Raw genomic sequence first — 18,899 nt, 5'->3', positions numbered from 1 at the left:
CCCCATCATTCGATTCTACAATTGTAATTATCTAAAACTAATTGCTAATTGATATAAAGCTTTAGTGTGTTCCATTGATATGTTGAATGCTCGTTTTGGCGGGATGCCCGGGACAGTTGCACTTTCACATCCTAGCCACTATACACCATCAAGAGCAGAGCTGATACTTTAAACCCTCTGATATCTAATTCTTATCTCTATTCTAATCTTATTCTCTCTGATATCTAATAGACCCTTTAATAAATCCTTAAAAATATAAGCCAAACATTTACATAAATAATGACAATTTTTTCTTCTTGCACTAAAATTTAACAAATGTACTTAAAATAATTAAAAAGAAAGCAAAAATAATGAAAAAATATTTTCAATATAAACATCAATTAAATAATATCAGCTTACGAAATGTTCTTCTTATTTTTACAAACAGTATTAATATAACGGCCCTCACCTGCTCCAGGGACTGTTGGATTGGGTTCAAAATGACAAGGCTACGGAGTTGAATATTAGTAGTCGTAAACTCGAAATTGGGTTGGCTGTGCAAAGACTGTTATAAAATAAACTAATAAATTTGGCCGGGATAGCCTGGTTGATAGGGCGTTGGATTCGTGTTCGTGAGAATGGGAGTTTGAATCCAGCCGGCAGAAGAATACCCTACCCATGTATAAAATGGTGACTGGTGCATGTTAAATCTGTCGGGGTCATGAAGTCCTCCAAGTTCTCATAACAAATAAATACCTCTGGGTACTAATCTAGCAGTTCCCTTTTCTTCTGGATTGGATTCAAAATGACAAGGCCACGGAGTTGAATATTAGTAGTCGTAAACTCGAAATTGAGTTGGCTGTGCAATGACTGTTATAATATAAACTAATAAATTTGGCCAGGATAGCCTGGTTGATAGGGCATAAACTCAAAATTGAGTCAGTTGTTCAACAGCGGTTATAAAAAAAATAAAACTAATAATCAAATTGTATTTTCTTGTTTTCTTTCTAACTCTTCGCATATTTTCTACGCAAATTCAAAATTTCATGTTTCTAAGTCTTATAGATTTTGTAACGTAAAGAAAATACAAATGAGAAAAAAATTAGCAAAAAATCATTAAAAATTGTAAATAAAATATATTTAAAATGAATCTGTGGATGGATCCAAATTGATAGACGGCTGTAGCGTGGCGTGTATGGTTATCGGTGGTTATTTGCTATGGTAAACGTTAGCTCAGACGTTACTTATGCCTCTTCGACGAAAGAGAGCGACATTTCAACAACTTACGGAGTTTGAAAGGGGGAGAATCATCAGCCTTCGTGAAGCTGGATTGTCTCATCGTGCAGTAGCCGCTCGTGTGCAGCCTAACAGCAGCACAGTGATGCGTGTTTGGAAGCAGTGGACGGACGAGTGTCAGACAACTCGGAAATCCGGGAGTGGACCCCGAAATGTCACGGCAGCTCGCGATGATAGACACCTGGTCCGCATGGTGCTGACAGGCCGTATGGCTTGTATATTGTTTGTATGTACGCATACAAACTATATGGAATTCTCTTCCTCAGACAGACATTCAAAATTTGCTTGACTCCATGCCACCTCGTGTAGCAGCGCGTATTGCGGTGCGTGGTGGCTACACAAAATACTGATTTCGATCTCTTGTTATTGTTTGTTTGCTTTGAAAGTTCAATCATTTATTTGTACCACTACCACTCGACTGTGTAGTAAATTTCATTCAATTATGACGATTCCTTCATGGTGTTGCAATTTTCACAAACAGGAGTTTAGAATTGTAATTAAAATTTTCTTACTGAAAATGTTAAGGACTTATAAAGGTTTTGATAAGCATGAAATACTTAACAAGTGGCATGCGATTTAGTTCGTAAAATGCACAAAACTGTTCATAAACAGTTTGAATTTGGCTGAGGATACGATTGGATTTTTCAAATTGCTGTATTGAGGTTGTTTCGTAATAATAGTTGCAAGTAAAATTTGGTATTTCAAGCTGTGTTAGGAAATGTAATAGAAATTAACCATCCAAAACGTATCTCACAGATAAGCACGTTGTTTAGACCACATATGTAGTTTACAGCAACTAAGGAAGCATGTGTTTTAGGTAAGTGCTTTCATATTATTATTTTTTATGATAACTATTTAAAGATTTATTGATTAAAATGTTCCTATTATCATATCCAAAACGTATCTCACAGATAAGCACATTGTTTAGACCACATATGTAGTTTACAGCAACTAAGGAAGCATGTGTTTTAGCTAAGTGTTTTTATATTATTATTTTTAATGATAACTATTTAAAGATTTATTGATTAAAACGTTCTTATTATCATATTTTTTTATTAAGTAGAAAATGCTCGATAAGTATTAAAAAAGGGCTACTGTAGACCTATTGCCACATTAATTTAAATTTTTTTGAAAATTTTTAATATACAGATTTTATTCTTTAAAAGTATGTAACATTAAAAATTATTATACAAGATTTTGTTATTATTAAAATTAAGACAATTTTGTGTTATAAGTTAAATACTTCATTTAGTAATTCAATTACACGTCACCAAGAAATTTAACTTTAATTCAACATACTATTATCCCACTTATCTGCGAAATTTCACGTTTTTTTACCTGATTTCCATTCAAACTTTTACAATTCTGAAATTGCTTAGTTTCAAAATAATGCACTAGGGGACGATCCACAAATTGTTCAAAGAGAAGGGAATATTTTATCTATCAGTGTTTTCACAACAGCGCGAGAACACGAGAATCTCGTATATTTTTTTCTTTTCTCGCATTAAAAAATTATTACCGCGAGAAATTCGCGCACTCTATGAATCAATTTCAAAATTCGCAAATTTCTCGCATTTTGGAAAAAGTTTCGAATTACCCCATTTAGAATAAAATACGTTTCACTTTTCTCCTGGATCTTTCATTATTTTCAACATCTGCCCCGAAATCTAGCTTCCCTATTTACCAGTGTTGTTCAGAACCTTTTAGAACAGAACACTACCACGTAACCCCTTTCAGAACACATTTCTCTGCAACCATGTGTTTACCATAGATAAGGTTTCTTCATGTAAGACATTTAAATTTTTTATGCACTAATGTAAGATGGACAAATACCTTGTAAAGGCAAAATCTTCTATGATGATGCACCAAAAGTATTCAATGCTTTAAAAAATAGAAGACGTTAAAAATGTATTATAATTAAAGAAATAATTTTTTTTCCAAGAGTTTTTGTGTTTTTTTAGTTTTTATAAATCTCACTTAACTTTTTGAAATCTCATCCTGTTTTTGAGAAAGGGTGAGAAATTCTCAACCATTTTTTTTTCTATGATGAAGACGCTGATCTATTCTACCCGATATATTTCTGAATTATAATGATCCTTGAAAAATATTATATGAAGTAAAAAGAAAAAAAATTGTCATGTAGTTTAATGGTAAATCAGGGATCATATACTTATTTACAATTTTTGGAAGATGAAATCAAATTTCAAGTTGTTTCAAAAATTTCAAATTCCCTTTATTCAGTTTATTAAAATGATTTTTATCAAATTAACAATTCAATGTATAAAGAAATTTCAAAATTGTAAACTAATGGGTCATTCACAAATTGATTTTTTTAAATAAATGTTTATTTTCACTCAAAACAATTATACTGTCAAAACTATTTTTATTATTTACTATTTTTAGAAGATGAAATCATATCTTTATGATGAAAATTTTAAGCTGTTTCAAAAATTTGAATTGTTCTCTTTTTTAAAATTATACAAAATGATTTTATTTGTTTTTAAATTTATTTATGCTCAAAGCTAGTTTAACTCTTTTAAAAATATTAAACCAAATTACAAATATTAAATCTTAAGATTTGCACTTAGTATGCATTTATTCAAAAGAGATTATAACAAATTATAACATTTTTAAGCAACTATCATAAGAATCTTATAATTTGAAGTGAATTAACTCAAAATATTTATATTGATTATTTTTCAAAATTTTTATATTAACTAATTTTCAAAATGTTTATACAGGGTATCGGCAACATTTTAGATTTTCAAATTCATGATCTTCCATGACTAATTCCAAGAATTTTTCATGACTTAAAGAAGTTACTATTTTCTCCGACAAATTAAACAAAGCATTATAATAACATTAATTGAAATGATAATTGTAACCAAAACTGTTATAATCCGCATCTTCATATTCATAGATTTTAAATTTAAAAAACAGAGTCAAGAAAGAGTTGTAGCAGTAAAATAGCTGGAAAAAAATACAAAAGCAAATTTTTTTTTCTTCTTTTTTTTTCTATGGAATTATATTCTAAAGATACTTTAACTGTTCATCAGAAAGGAAAGAAATGCTCCTTATTTGTCTGTTCTCATTTCGAAATAAAAAAAATTCGCCAATGATTAGCTTGCTTCGGCTTGAAATTTAAATTGACAAAAAAATAAATTAAGAAAAATTCTTAAATCACAGAAGTTTAAAAGATAATTCTCTCTAGAAATGATGTTTTTTCTTTCATTTTTCGAAAGAACACCATTTTTAAAGAACATGAGAAAGACATTTTATATTCTAATAAAATATGACTGAGTAGTGATTTTGTTAGGAATTCAGATATTTAGAACACGATGAAATTGAGGGGGGGGGGATGATTCCATTTTAAAAATTAGATTTTTCAGCGACCTAAATCCATGACTTTCCATGGTTTTTTTTCAAAAAATAGATGAAAATCATGACATTTCATGACAAATTTTGTTCAATACTGAAATTCATGACTTTCCAGGTGTGCGGATACCATGTTTATATTAGCTATTTTAAAAACTCTTATAGATTTTTCAGATTCACATAGAAAAATTCTCAGCATTAAGATTTAGAAAGAAAAGCCTCTAAAAATCCTTTTATGTTTTGGTACAAAAAACCACAGTTTTTGTTAAGGAATTTTCCATTAACTTTTTAAAGATAAAAAACTATATTATTTAAAATGATTTTTATTTACTTTTATGTTTACTTACACTCAAAACTAGTGAAACACTTTTAAAAATATAAAACTGAATTCAACTTATTAAATCTTAAAATTTACTCTTAGTAACAAATAACTCCAATTGAGATTTAATAAGTGTTAACACTCTTAAGTAACTAACACAAGAATTGAAGTGAAAGTAAAGTATTTTAAAGGAAATTAACTCAAAATGTCTTAATTAACTATTCTTCAAAATTTTTATATTAACTCTTTTTCAAAATGTTTATATTAACTATTTTAAAAATCCTTAAGGGTTTTTTTTAATTCATGTAGAAAAACTCTCAGTGCCAAACATTAAAAAAAATCCTTAAGTGTTTTGGCATAGAATTCTGCATTCTTTGTAAAGGAAATCTAATGGAATTTTCCTTGAGCTTTTTCAAAGAAAAAAAACTTAACAAAGCCTTTATTTTTCCTTCATAAAAACTGCAAGATTTTGTGCCAAAACGCTTAAGGATACAAATACTTCCTGGGCTATTATAAAAAATATCTCCTTTACATAAACTTAATATTACACGATTCGTTTGATGGTTAATACATTGTACGTTTTCCATGCGATGAAATACAGTCTGTACAACACTCAGACATGCTTAGAGTCAAATTATCGAGCTGATCACGGAACGTGATCATTACTCCACTCAGCAAGCAATGCTCTTCTAAGTCCTGGTACACATGTAGAAGGCATGCCCCACACATGCTCCATCGGATTCAAGTCAGGTGAGAATGCTTGCCATTCCATACAGATAATATCCTTAGATTATTTATGATGCTCGCTTGGTGAGAGCAAGCATTGTCATCCATAAACAAAAATTCTGCACCCATGGTACCACATAGCAAACATACATTTGGTCCCAGAATGATTCCCCAATAAATTTGGCCTGTTATGGTTTCGATTTGAACATGCAGATCTATAATGGAACCCTGGCGCACTAGTGCTCCTGCTTCATATGCTTCTTTTGGCAGTTACAGCCAAATAACTGTTTTCATTTGTTGTAACTGGGAGATGACCCATACTGTAACATCAACCAACATTTCCACCGTCTTGGAATCATTGCCAGAAACCTGGAGATGACACTTTGTGCAACTCCAAATTCCTCGGATATTTTGACCTGAGAACACCCATATTCCAGGTAGCCGATAATTCCACCACATAAAAAATCATCCACGTGTGTCATAACTATTTACGTATATTGTGTCATAACTTAAAAAATGCTTGACCGATTTTGCATTTTTACCCCCATTCCTTATATACCCCTCTCTTACACTCTTATCCTTGTGACGTACTATTGGTGTCATCAGGTGGCTTCCTCTAATTTGCATATTATTTTATAATTCCTAAAGTTGTGAATGATAATTTTACAGGGGAACTTTTTACTTTAGAGTTCAATTTCCGTCTAATTCTGAAATATGATTAATTTATGGATATGAATGCATAAAACCTTAATTTTCAGTCACTGATGTTAGTAGGTTTAATAAAATGCTAATGTTTGCCAATCTGTACCAGATGCTTTCCTTAGTGGAGTCTCTGAAATGTTAGCTTTCAGAAATGAATTTAAAAAATTCTGAGACACTCAGTTTTGATATTTCGGTTTTAAACAGCATTATTCACTAACCAGCAATGCTGTTACACTAAACCTATAATACCAAGTTTCCTCTCTATGGAAGTGGATTTTTATTTCTTTAGGAAGTAAGAAAAGATAAGGAATGCATGCCTACATTGTTACATCAGTATAGAGAATATGAAGCAAGCATATTCTGGAAATGTCCTTTAACATTAAAAGAAACAACAGTACATGGAGTAGCAAGCAATGTGACTTTATATTTATCACATTTACCAACAATGTGGTTATTATAATAATCAAATAGGAATATAACCCAATAAAAATGTGTGGACCATTTCCTGGATAAGACTTTCCCAATATTCCTTACACTGTTGGTTTTTAAGGCCATTGACGGTTATTCTCTACACTGACATTATTTTAAAGAACGGACGATTGTCCAGCATACACTTGCTATGTATTTCTTACACTGATTATTTTGCAATCTATCCTAAGAGTGAAATTCGTAGTAACTGTTTCCGAATATAGCAATTGAAAATGCTTGCAGTGCCTGTCTTGGGAAAGATGAAGAAAAGGATTCCTAGCTTGCCTAAGAATTGGAACATCCATTAGGTTAAGGAAGGAGCTTGGAATAGAAGGGTTAATCTAAGTTTCTGAATAATGCACTTCAACAATATATAGATATTTTAAATATATATAAAGAGCGATCTTAAATGGAACACTCCTATTTGTTACATATTTTAATGATACCATTATGAGAAAACTACTAAGAATAAATTATGTATTCAAGTATATTGTATTAAAAGTATTTAGAGGAATCTATACAAACCTTCTTCAACACAATCTGCAAATTGTTCTCCTATAGCAGCTAACAGCAGTTCTTTCCATACACATGGCTAATAATTAATATAAATCAATTAACTTAAAACTGAATTAATTAATCTATATAGTATTCAATAATGAGACTTTTATACAGTAGAGAACCATTTATCCAGTATCCAGATAACCGGGAAACCAGAAAACCGGGAAAAATTTTGCTCGATTTTCACGCCATTTTAAACTAAAACGAAAAAAACGGAAATTGGACTCATCCTTGAAGTTGAGTAGAGGAAAATGTAAGGAAGGGGAAATTTTTTTTCCCCGTTTACCCAGAGAAACGTCATTTCCTCCGTGACCTTGAAGGCAGGGAAGGGACGAATGTTTTATTTTTACTTTAGGCCGTCAATCAAACTCAAGGGTGTGGCATGCTGATTTCGTTTTCTGCTTGATTTACGAGGGGGGTGGGGAAAATGCATTGCAAGCATATCAGTGAACAGAAAAAAAAAAGAGAAAAATATATTTATTTGACATCGACTAATAAAAATAAAATCTTTTTCTTTTGAATAAAATCTCATTCTTTGGAAGTGCGGTATCAATTGCAAGTTTTTTTTTGAGTGGAATCACATCTGCTGTAATTAAAAATATTGTTTTTATCAACAACAAAAATAAAATAAAAGGAGAATTGTTTATTAATTTAAACATAGGATTATTTTATGAAGCAGATTACAGTTTTGTTTTTCTGATTCCACTACGTGTTTTTTTTTTTTTCTTTTCGCGATAAATTTCGCACTCAATAAATTCTTTTTATTCATAAATTTTATCATTAGGGTTTTTTTTTGTTTTTTTTTTTTGAATTCCGTTGATCTTGCCTTGTTTTAATATTTATGCTAGTGCCTTTTTTAACTATCGTTTCGGTTCGATAATTTTCAAGTGTTTCTATTTAGAATTATAAGTTTTCCTTTTATTTTATCGTTTCTCCCCATATAATTAGGTATGAAATATATTGCGTTATTTAATCATTGGTTTTGTTTATATTATTTAATTTAGGAATTGTAATTATTTTTAAAAAATAAATATGAGAATTTTGTATTTTTTAAACTTGATTTTCTTGCCTAAGCTTGCAAATTTTTTTATTCTTTTAAATGTTATATTTCTACCATTTTTTTTTTCTTTTTAAAGTTAGGAGTACCTTTCTTTTTTCTCTTACTTTATGCATTACACTTTTTCCTTGTACTTCGGGTTCGATAAAACATCGATTAACGACACTTTTTGGTCGATCCAGAAAACCGGGAAATTCAGATATCCGGGATAGCGATGGTCCCGAGCATCCCGGATAATNTATATATATATATATAATTGTAATAAAAAAATTTTATTGGTTTTTTTGTGAGATATTCAAGGTCATATAATTTTTCAATTAAAAATATTTAAAATTTATAGAGCGATGAAACGAAATGAAAAGGACAAATGGACGGCATAAATATAGACATAAAATAGTAAAAGTATGTTTTAGTACTAACAATTTGAAAAATAAAGAATAACTTTTTTGTCCTTTATTTCAACATGATGGGACATTAGGGAAATTTGACAATATTCTTAAAGACAAATTGCAGCATTATATAAGTAAGAACAAATACTTTAAAAATATTTTAAATGAATTTAATGTTTTTTCTTAAACATTTTTTTAATATATAATATGAAAATCTTATTTCAAAATTTTAGTAACAAATATAAACATGATACATATATACAATACATATTTATTTACACTGGTGACAGAAAAATATTCTAAAATGAAACTGAATAAATTTAAAAAACACCTCATTCCCATTCATAGTTTTGACTGATGCAAACATAATTTATTTAACAAATAGATAAAAATAAACTTTGAGAAACTTGAACTCTTTCAATAAATACAATATTTAACTAATTTTAAAAACTACAGAACATGGCTCATCCATTTTATTTTAAGCAGGCTTAAGGCATTATGACTTAATTAAGACATTATGACTTAATCTTAAATTTGCTCACATTATTTAATATAGAGGATAGCATGTTTCTTCCAAAAAAGAAAAATAACATAGAAAAACCGAATAAGAAATAGAAGAAAACTGTAGAAAAAACTATCCAAAAAATAGGTTTCTTCCAACACAAGAGGAAAAAACTTTTCACTATTCAAAAAGAAATATCTAACATCCAAACAATTTTTTTAGCAGTTTACAATGGCAATCTAGTTCAAATAATAGTATTAATTTTAGAGATACTTGATGTTTCATTTTTTAAATAAATAAAAACTTTAAGAAAAAAAAAGATTTTGGGAAAAAAATTTCATGAATTTCTTAAATTAAAATACCTAGATTTTTAATATTGTATGTTAAGAAATATAGTAAACTAATTTTCATAATTATATAAAGAAGTATTAAAATAACAATTAACTTTATTGATACCACTAAATTAACAAATCACATACTAAACATAGACACTATTTAAAATCATATTGAATTCTTAACTACAAAAAGCATATTAATTTTTTTATCAAATAATGTTAAGTATGAATACTCAAACAGAGACTCGTGAATAATATGATATATAGATCTTAAAATTATTTATAAAACTAATAAATAAACAAATAAAGTTATTTTAAAAAAAACTATCTATATTAAATTTAGTATGTTTAAATTAGAGTTGTTCTTATAATACTTATTTTTAATTGTATTATCGTGTTGGGCATTTTTAGTTTCTTCCATTTTGTCCAAATTCTTTTGGGTTTTTTTAGTTTCTTCCACTGCCCTGGACGAGATAGGTTCCTTCGGGATGAAATGCCAATGCTATTTAATATAGATGTTTTTGCGGAAAACAATGTCTATATAATCATTTAAAAATTAAAAATTTATGTTTATAATTGAAATAATACAAATTACCATAAGCAAATATACTTAAAATTTTAAAAAATTGTAAGAAAACTTCATATTTTTTTCTGTTGCAATCAAACTGAAAGAATTTAAATAAACAATAGAAAATTCACTTATTTATAATATATTTGTAAAAAAAACAAGCTTACTTTTTTAAAAAAACTGGTTTAAATCCCATAGGTTTAAACCAAAAAACCCTGACTGATTTCTTTTTTTAAATCTATAATCATAAAATATGTATTGCAGGAGGTTGGGTGCCTTCTGTCAAAATCATTTCTTGTGAGAAATGTGAACCGCACCTTTCAAACACTGAACCTCTAAGAATAAATTTTCATTGACCCCTTTTCCCCCAATAAGTGATATCTCTTCATTTATAGATTGAAATAGGTGGTCACATAATTTTAAAGATAAGTCAAAAAAGTGCCTATTTTCTTTATTCAAAAAAATTACATAAAACTAAGTGTATGTGCAATATATGCATTCATTTTTAACTTTGGGGTTAATTTTAAGCTTACATGTTTGATGGATGCTGACATCTAGTTTAAAATAAGCTAATTATCTCTAAACATTTTACAAATAATCTGGCACTGCCATCTAGAGCATAGATTGAGAAAAAGACATGATTCCGGAAATAAAAAAGATATTGTTTTAATTTTTTTGCCTGTTATTTCTGACTAGTTCAGCCCAGAACTATTACGGGCACGAAAAATAGAGGGCGAAACTTCAACTTGTCATTTTAACAGGAGTGAGAAGGAATGGGTTAATAAGCAACAAAACTTTGAAATAAACAGCAGTTTTGGAACAAAGGATATTTTATTTAGAAAATAACAAATATTACTTTAATTTTATGAGTGCAATAAATAAATAAGGAAACTAATCAACAGATGGTGTAAATGTGGCCTTAGACTTTAATTTAGCAAAGCTAGCGTAAGAATTAGATATCTTAATAATATTAATAACCAAAATGAATTACAATTTGCTACATAAAATTAATATCATTAAACTGATTAGTTTAAAAACACATATGTGCATATTTCATTAGTGGTGCATGTTGATAATTTACTACAAATATTTTCTTAAAATTGCATATTTTTCAGTTCTAATTGCTTATGCACATAAGAACATGAGCAATTAGAAAACTTAAAACTATATTCATTTTAACATTTTAAATTTAACTTTGTTTCAATTGTAAACTAATTTATTTTCTATAAAAATACCCCTTACTAATTTGTTAGAAAAATACTTTTATTGTACAAACAGCAAAAGAAAATAAGAACAAACAAAGAAAAAGATTAATATAATTGTTTGAAAAATGTATGAAGGTTTATTGATGTATCAAGTCTGCACCTGAGGCAAATTCAAATGCCAATCATAAATATACTAAAATATTTGTGTCAGCCTAACATGAGGAATAAATGTAATAACACAAGGACAAAACCATCAAAAATCAAATGAAAAATACAAGCTAACTTCTAAACATATCAGTTTTTGAATGTTTTGAAGACCATCATTGCTAACAAGGAAATCTCACCAACATCAATCCTCAAAATTTATCCACTTTACAATATATAGAAATATGACTTAGATATTAACTAAAATTTTATCATTTAACTATAATTAGGTTATAAGCAAAAGAAATGATGATTTTTTAATGCAAGTTGACGTCACTAACTTTAATTTACAATTAATAACTCTGACAGAACCCATAAAATTATGAACATTTAATTAAAATGTTATAGTTTAGAGAAAATGAGTCTGACTAATGCTGCATCATATTTTATAAAATTAGTTACCCCTTTGATGCTCAAGCAAATGGGGCAATTTGGTAAAATATTTCTATCTTCCCCTACACCATGTCCCTATCTAATATAGAAAAACTGGTTCCATCATATAGAGAAAAAAAGCTGTTCAAAATGCAATAGCTTTCATTTTAGGATAAGGAAAGTACGGATTATTTTCATAGTACTTAAAGAAAATTATTCTAGTAACATACCCTCCAACTGCTACGGAATTTCCGTAGTTTCAGAAATCTTCTTTTCAGACGGTAGCAAAATTAATGTCTTAATATTTAAAAAAAATTCATTTTAGCGTAACTTGTCCACTATTACTTATAAAAGTGCAGGCCATATGGCTAGATTCTTAAGTTCTGATAAAAGTTTTATGAGAGATCCATTTACTTTAAAAATTTCTACTTTGGTTCGCTACCACTAAAAAGAATTATTTTCAAAATCTTCATAAGTTGGAGGGTATGTAGTAATATGTATTGTTATTCCAAAAACTTTATAAAGTTTACTTTGACTTTTTAACTTAAAAAAAAAATAATAATACTGCAGGTATCATACCAGGTAAAAATATCCAATTAATTAGTTTATTTATATATTTTTACCTTTGAACACATAAAAAGTTGGCATTCAGGCCATAAATTATAGCAGATATAAACATAAGTGGACTGACACTTTTTTATAAAGTTGGGCCACTATAGTAATAAACATTTTTAAATTTAACATGCTGGGCATGTCGTGGCATCAATGAGTGCCTCACTGGCTGCCCTACTTTGATCATCTCAGCTCATAATTCAATAAATGCCTTAGCTCATAAATTTAAAATGACAGCATGACTCTATTATATGCAAAACTACAATGCTAACCACATAGATATTTAAAATTGATCATCTGTGCAACTATTTAAATTAGCTGGTAATGAATACTTGTTCTACACTCACACTTAACATGTTAAATGTGTTTTCAATGAGCTAGACTTTTCAAATGAAAGTTAATGCTAAAATTTAATTTTAGTTTTTCCAAAATAATATATAAGGGCGAGCTATAGCCCAGCCACCCAGTAAGCTTAGTTATGGATATAAAATATTTAAATGTAATAAAAATTATATGTAGTGACAACAATTTGTGAGATTCGGTAGTAGACAGAAATCAATGAACATAACTCCCTATTTTTAAAGCCCAGTTGTTTAAAAGAGTTTAAAAGAGAAATTACCCTAAAATCAGCAAGTTGTTAAACTTTACTAAACAAAAGGTGTTCGAGTTTAGGGCAGGAGAAATAATTATATTAACCCTATATATTGTGTGTAATTTTGTTACAAAACCATTTAACTATTTACAGCATCTAAAGCTATCATAAACGTTTATTTTAAATCGTTGTAACAAAATTTGTATAAAAATTATTTGGTGGTAATTAACTTGATTTAAAATTATTTGCTGTGATACAAATGAGGACAGTAGTATATTAACTTAGTAAAGATTAAAAATAAAAGAACTATTTCTTCTTATGATGTAGTGCAACTTTTTGTGTGAAAATACAGCTATGTAAATAATATTTTAGTCACATAAAATGTGACCTGATTTTCACATAAATGACTCCTGTTTTCATACTAAACTAAAAAATAATTCTGTAGATATTTTCACTCATAAGTTTAAATTTGAAAAGATAAGCAAGTAAAATTTATTGTACAACAAAATATATTCTTTACTTGTGCTATTCTTATTTTTATTCTAAACTGATGCATGCAGTTGTAAAATGGATAGTTTCATCTATTTTTTATATTATTAACCTTCATTACAGTAAAAAAGAAAATTATTTCAATATAAATTGATATTTAATTACAGTTATAATCTATATCTTATCTATCTTAAATGGTTATGATTTTTTTATTCATTATCTTGCTTTATGCTACATATATCTGCAGTATTTTTTTATTCCTTTTTCTTTTTTAATATATTAAATTGCGATATGCAGTCAAAAATTTGTGGGCATTATATATCTCTTTCCGCAGATAAATTTCAATATATATTGATATACAAATAAAGTTTATTTCATACTAAATCTAATTTTATTTTTTTGTTTTTATATTTATCACAAAAATAAAAATTAAATTTTACAAAAGTAGAAGAAAATTCAGAAAAATAGGACCCTAGGAAAAAAATAGAACAGATCCCTGGCTAAGTTAATTAATATTTACTAATAAATATAAGTACTGTAACAACAAAACAATTTTAATTTGTATTTTCTTACTTAAAACAATCCATTTATTTGAAGTCAATTTTTTTTTTAATTCAAAAAAAAAATACATTTTTTAAAATTTATTATAAAATTTATTTATAAGTTTTTCAACTTACCAGTAATTAATCTAAAACATACATAATTAGAGAAGATTTAATTAACACAAATATCAGCTAATTACATATATTTAAAAACTAAATTAAATAAATAAAATATAGATTAATAATCACATACATGATTGCAAAGTATATTAAAAATTTTGTTAATGGAAGAAAGGAAAAATTTTTTAATCTTAAATTTTTTTAAAATCTAATCGTAACCTATTACTTTTTGTGACATAATTTCATTTTTAATAACTGATCAATTGCTTTATTTAAAATTTTAGTTTCGGTCGTTAGCCTACTTTTATTTTGTTTTACAATAAATTATTAATTTTACTTAATCTCTGAATGAAGTTTGATATTGTCTATTCCTTCTAAAGTGTTAAATTGATTTTACCAAATAGGTAAAGGGATATTATTATTCTTTGAAATGAAAGAAATGATAGAATACAAACAAAAAAAATTACCCATAACAATATATATTAGTTGGAATAAAAAGAATTCTTAAAGAAACAAATCGTCTTTGTATGTTGCAGTATTATATAAAAACAGATTCAGTCAATTTAATTTAAAATATTTTTTAAAAAATTATCGAAAAGAAAATTCATATTTTCTGAATTTTCTATATCTTTTCTTTCAATGAATATAAGAAAAATCTCTGCTGCTAATTAGGAAATAATTTGAATTACCTTATCTGAATCTATGCTTATCACTAGAAAATTGAAGAACTTTTACTTTATTTAAAATTTTAGTTTTTATTGTTATCCTACTCCTAAAATATTAAATATATTTTCCTAAATAAGTTAACAGGTATTATTATTCTTTGAAAAGAAATTAACAAATGATAGGGTACAAAATGAAAACAACCTTTAATATTACGTATTGTTGGAATAAAAAGAATGTGTGAAGAAAGTGATCTAAATCAACTGATATAAATCACTGTAAATATTATAACTGTAAATATTCAGATTTTCTTTTTTTTAATTTTTGCTCTTTGTTTCTTAATTTAGAGGCACATTCAGATACTTACAGAGTCTTGTTTGTATGCCTTAAGATGCCATGATCCTCCTTTACAGTTGGCTTCATCTTCCCAAACTGGCCTTCTTTCTCCACGCATTAAATGATAGCTATACTTTTTTTTAAGCTCTTGAATATCAGGTATGTTATTATAAACGCTCCAAAACATCTGAAAACAAAATCTATAATCAGAATACTTGGAATGCATGATTTAAACAGAAATTTATTTTTTAAAAAGAATTTAAATGGTTTAAAATCCCTTGATATTTAAAAAAAATCACTGATTTAATTAAAAAATATTTTAATACAATTTTAAGGTTGTGACTTCATTTTTTAAAGTCTTATTCCTATGGCCATTAAAATTTTTATTCAGAGTATTAAGAAAGAAGGATATGTGTAAATTATTAACTCATGTTCAAAATAGAAAAAAATATAGACTAAACATGATAAAAAATGACCTAAAACTTAAAATTTTTCTATAACAATGTGTAAAATTATTTGTCGTTTGATAAATATATTTCATCTATATGCCTGTTTACTTAATACAAGTGCTTTTAAAACTTATTACATACATAGTTATTGTAAGTAATGAAGAAAAAACTTTAGCTAAGAGTAATCAAGAATATTTACTTTTTTTAAATCTAAATTAATATACTCGTCATTTGATATCTAATTACCAAATGGGCTCTCTGTCTTCAGATTTATTAAAACGTTGAACTAGAATAAAAATAACTGCCATTTTATTTACTTATTTTGTGATTTGTTTAAAATAAAAAAAATAATATTAACCATTTTTGTAAGAAATACTAAGTATTTTAGTTAAAATTTTGTTCCTAAAAATACTCAAGAATATTGATACAATTTTATCGAACTTTAATTGATAAATGCGAGAAGAAAAAAACAAATCGTTTAAACTTTTAAAAAATCTGATTAAAATTTTAAAAATATCTGATAAAATTAAAAAAATCTGATTTTTAAAAAAAGAAGAAATTTAATTTCTACTAACCTTGTCAGAAAATAGCTTATAATTGAACAGTAATTAAATATAAGCTTAAAAGGATAAATCAAAAATGCTCGCTCAAACATTGTTAGTGCTAAATAAAGTATAACAAATAAAAAGTTGTAATTTGTAGTACTGAAAATAATATAAAAAGTCACTAAAAAGTTCAAAACAAACTATAAACGACACCATTTAAGAGAATAATGCCTCAACTATTCTAGTTTTGTTCGTTCCCTTTAGGCAACACTTATTCTTAAATTAATAACAACATATTTCATTGCTATTCCAATATAACATTCAATCAAGATTGTTTACTAAGGTGGGTCAAAAAAGTTTAAGCATCTTAAATCTTTAATGACAGTATGGAAATGTAGTCAACTACCATCACTAAGAAATATGAGAAATCTTATAACTTTGATAACTACTGTCACCTCAATTAGCCAAAATGTGTGAAAGCTAGAGCTATAATACTCAACCCTTCTTCCCCTCTAGAATTAGTAGAGCAATGATTTTCACCATCTCAAGTTGATATGCAACCCCTATGGTAAGTTTTCAATCTCTTGATATGTTTTATCACCCTTCTGAATTTGTTGGTTGACTTTTAGAACACTTTCAATAATGTTTTTCTATAATAACATAAAAAGTAAGATACTCCCCAACAGACAATTTTAGTTCTAGTAGATGATAGAGATTAACTCCATAATTTTAAAATCAATTACATGATTGTGAAAACTGGGTACAAAAAGAAGTTTTTTCTTTAAAAAAATATCCTTTTTAAGAGCTTACTGCTATTTATATAATTTTTCCTACATATTTTAAAAATAGTTTTTTACTTTGAGTAGCCTTACTTAAAAACACATTTATTTTTAAAATATAAAAAACAACATTTATAAAAAGCAATTATTATTGTTAGAAATTTTGCATTCTTAAAAGCACCACAACAAGATCTTACTTTCTACCAACAAAACTATTAGGCTGATGAGACGAGACAAGAAACAGCACGCGCTTCTAAATCTAACTTTAATCCTCTTTGTTTACACACACACTGAACAACAAAATTAATAGAAAAAATAGAACATGAATAATAGCGCCCTCTAGTGATGAGGCACGCGCTTCTAAATCTAACTTTAATCCTCTTTGTTTACACACACACTGGTCAACAAAATTAATAGAAAGAATAAAACATGAATAATAGCGCCCTCTAGTGATGAGGCAAATTGAATTTAAGGCAGAACATAGGCTACCTATAAAACTTTATCATTTGTTGTTAAAAGTGTTTTCAAAAAAAGCTGTTTCAAGTTTACTATTATTCCATAAATAAATGGGGCTTTTTTGGGTTTTTTTTAGACTGCTTACATTTATATTAAATATTTGACAAGAACATGCAGGTAATAAACTAACTAAAAAATTTGCTTACGTATTTATGCATTTTTAATCAAGATTTTAAACGTATTTTTTCTTTTTTCAATCATAATGCAAAATACAAATGAAAGCTTAAAAAGAGCACAAGGCATACGAAGTGACCGAAATCATCGCCTCTCTCTGGTATGCCAATATAGTGTGGTCTTGGAGCCATTACTCAGAATTGGGATCAACCTCCTGCTGGTGCACCACAGACAACATTTTAATGACCATGGTATACACTTCAAACATACTTTAAAAATGTTGAAAACAAGTGTTTTAAATGTATCAAAGCTAAACATAATTAATAAAAAAAGAAAATAAATTTTCTTTTTCTACCTGAACAGTTTGCACTGTGTATACTTTTTGTAGACTAGCCTCATATTCTGCTGCAGAAACACCTTTTTCAGCTCTGTAAAATAAAAAATATGTATGTATATGATGGAGAAAAATAAGCATGAACAGATATTGTTGCAATAATCTCAAAATTTTTACATCTCAAAATGTTTTCGTTCAGAATCTCAATATATTGAACTTTCTTAAGGGAAGTTCTGACTCATGGGCATTTTTGATATGGGGGACGGTGGGTACATGCCCCGCTCAATAATCAGAAATTTCAAAAGGACCCTACTAACATTTAAGACAAATAAAAATCAAAGTTCCATGAATCATTATAGATTAAAATTAAGCTAAGTTAAAAGCAACTTCAGACATTAAAAAATTATCCTTTCATCGTTATTTAGCAGATTGAAGAAAAATTGAATTATGTTTAGAGAAGAATTGTAACTTAATTTCGTCCTCCTCAAATATTGGAAGCCTGAGATGCTTATGTTCAGACTCATTATGAACATATAAAAAATAAAATTTCTAGTTAGCTTAAACAAACCAAACCAAAATGTTTACAGAAATGATGGGGTAACACAGGGTTAATTTAACAATGAAATTCTTAATTCCTTCAAGTTCAAAAAGGTGATTTTTCTCAAATCGTTAACTTTTGCCAAAGCAATTTAGAAATAATTCATCTTATATTTAACTTAATGTTCAAGGCCGGATTAACCATTAAGCACACTA

The 18,899-nt window shown here is 27.6% G+C and overlaps 1 protein-coding gene across 1 annotated transcript in view; it reads right to left on the bottom strand.

Moving 5' to 3' along the window:
- The window catches only part of LOC107447087 (eukaryotic translation initiation factor 4E type 3), a gene marked incomplete at its 5' end in the record, with an annotated part of 40,929 nt that extends 22,689 nt beyond the window's left edge, over window positions 1-18,240 (bottom strand). Inside the window, 3 exon segments of the mRNA XM_021144652.3 lie at window positions 7,391-7,457; window positions 15,441-15,596; window positions 18,168-18,240. Of these exon segments, the coding sequence (XP_021000311.1) occupies window positions 7,391-7,457; window positions 15,441-15,596; window positions 18,168-18,240 (296 nt within the window).
- Window positions 18,241-18,899: the final 659 nt, after the last annotated feature.

The sequence above is a fragment of the Parasteatoda tepidariorum genome, chromosome X2 (genome assembly GCF_043381705.1).
Source record: "Parasteatoda tepidariorum isolate YZ-2023 chromosome X2, CAS_Ptep_4.0, whole genome shotgun sequence".
Lineage (NCBI taxonomy): Eukaryota > Metazoa > Arthropoda > Arachnida > Araneae > Theridiidae > Parasteatoda > Parasteatoda tepidariorum.
The sequence above is the reverse complement of the archived record's forward strand: the minus strand, read 5'-3'. Positions and strand labels throughout refer to the sequence as shown.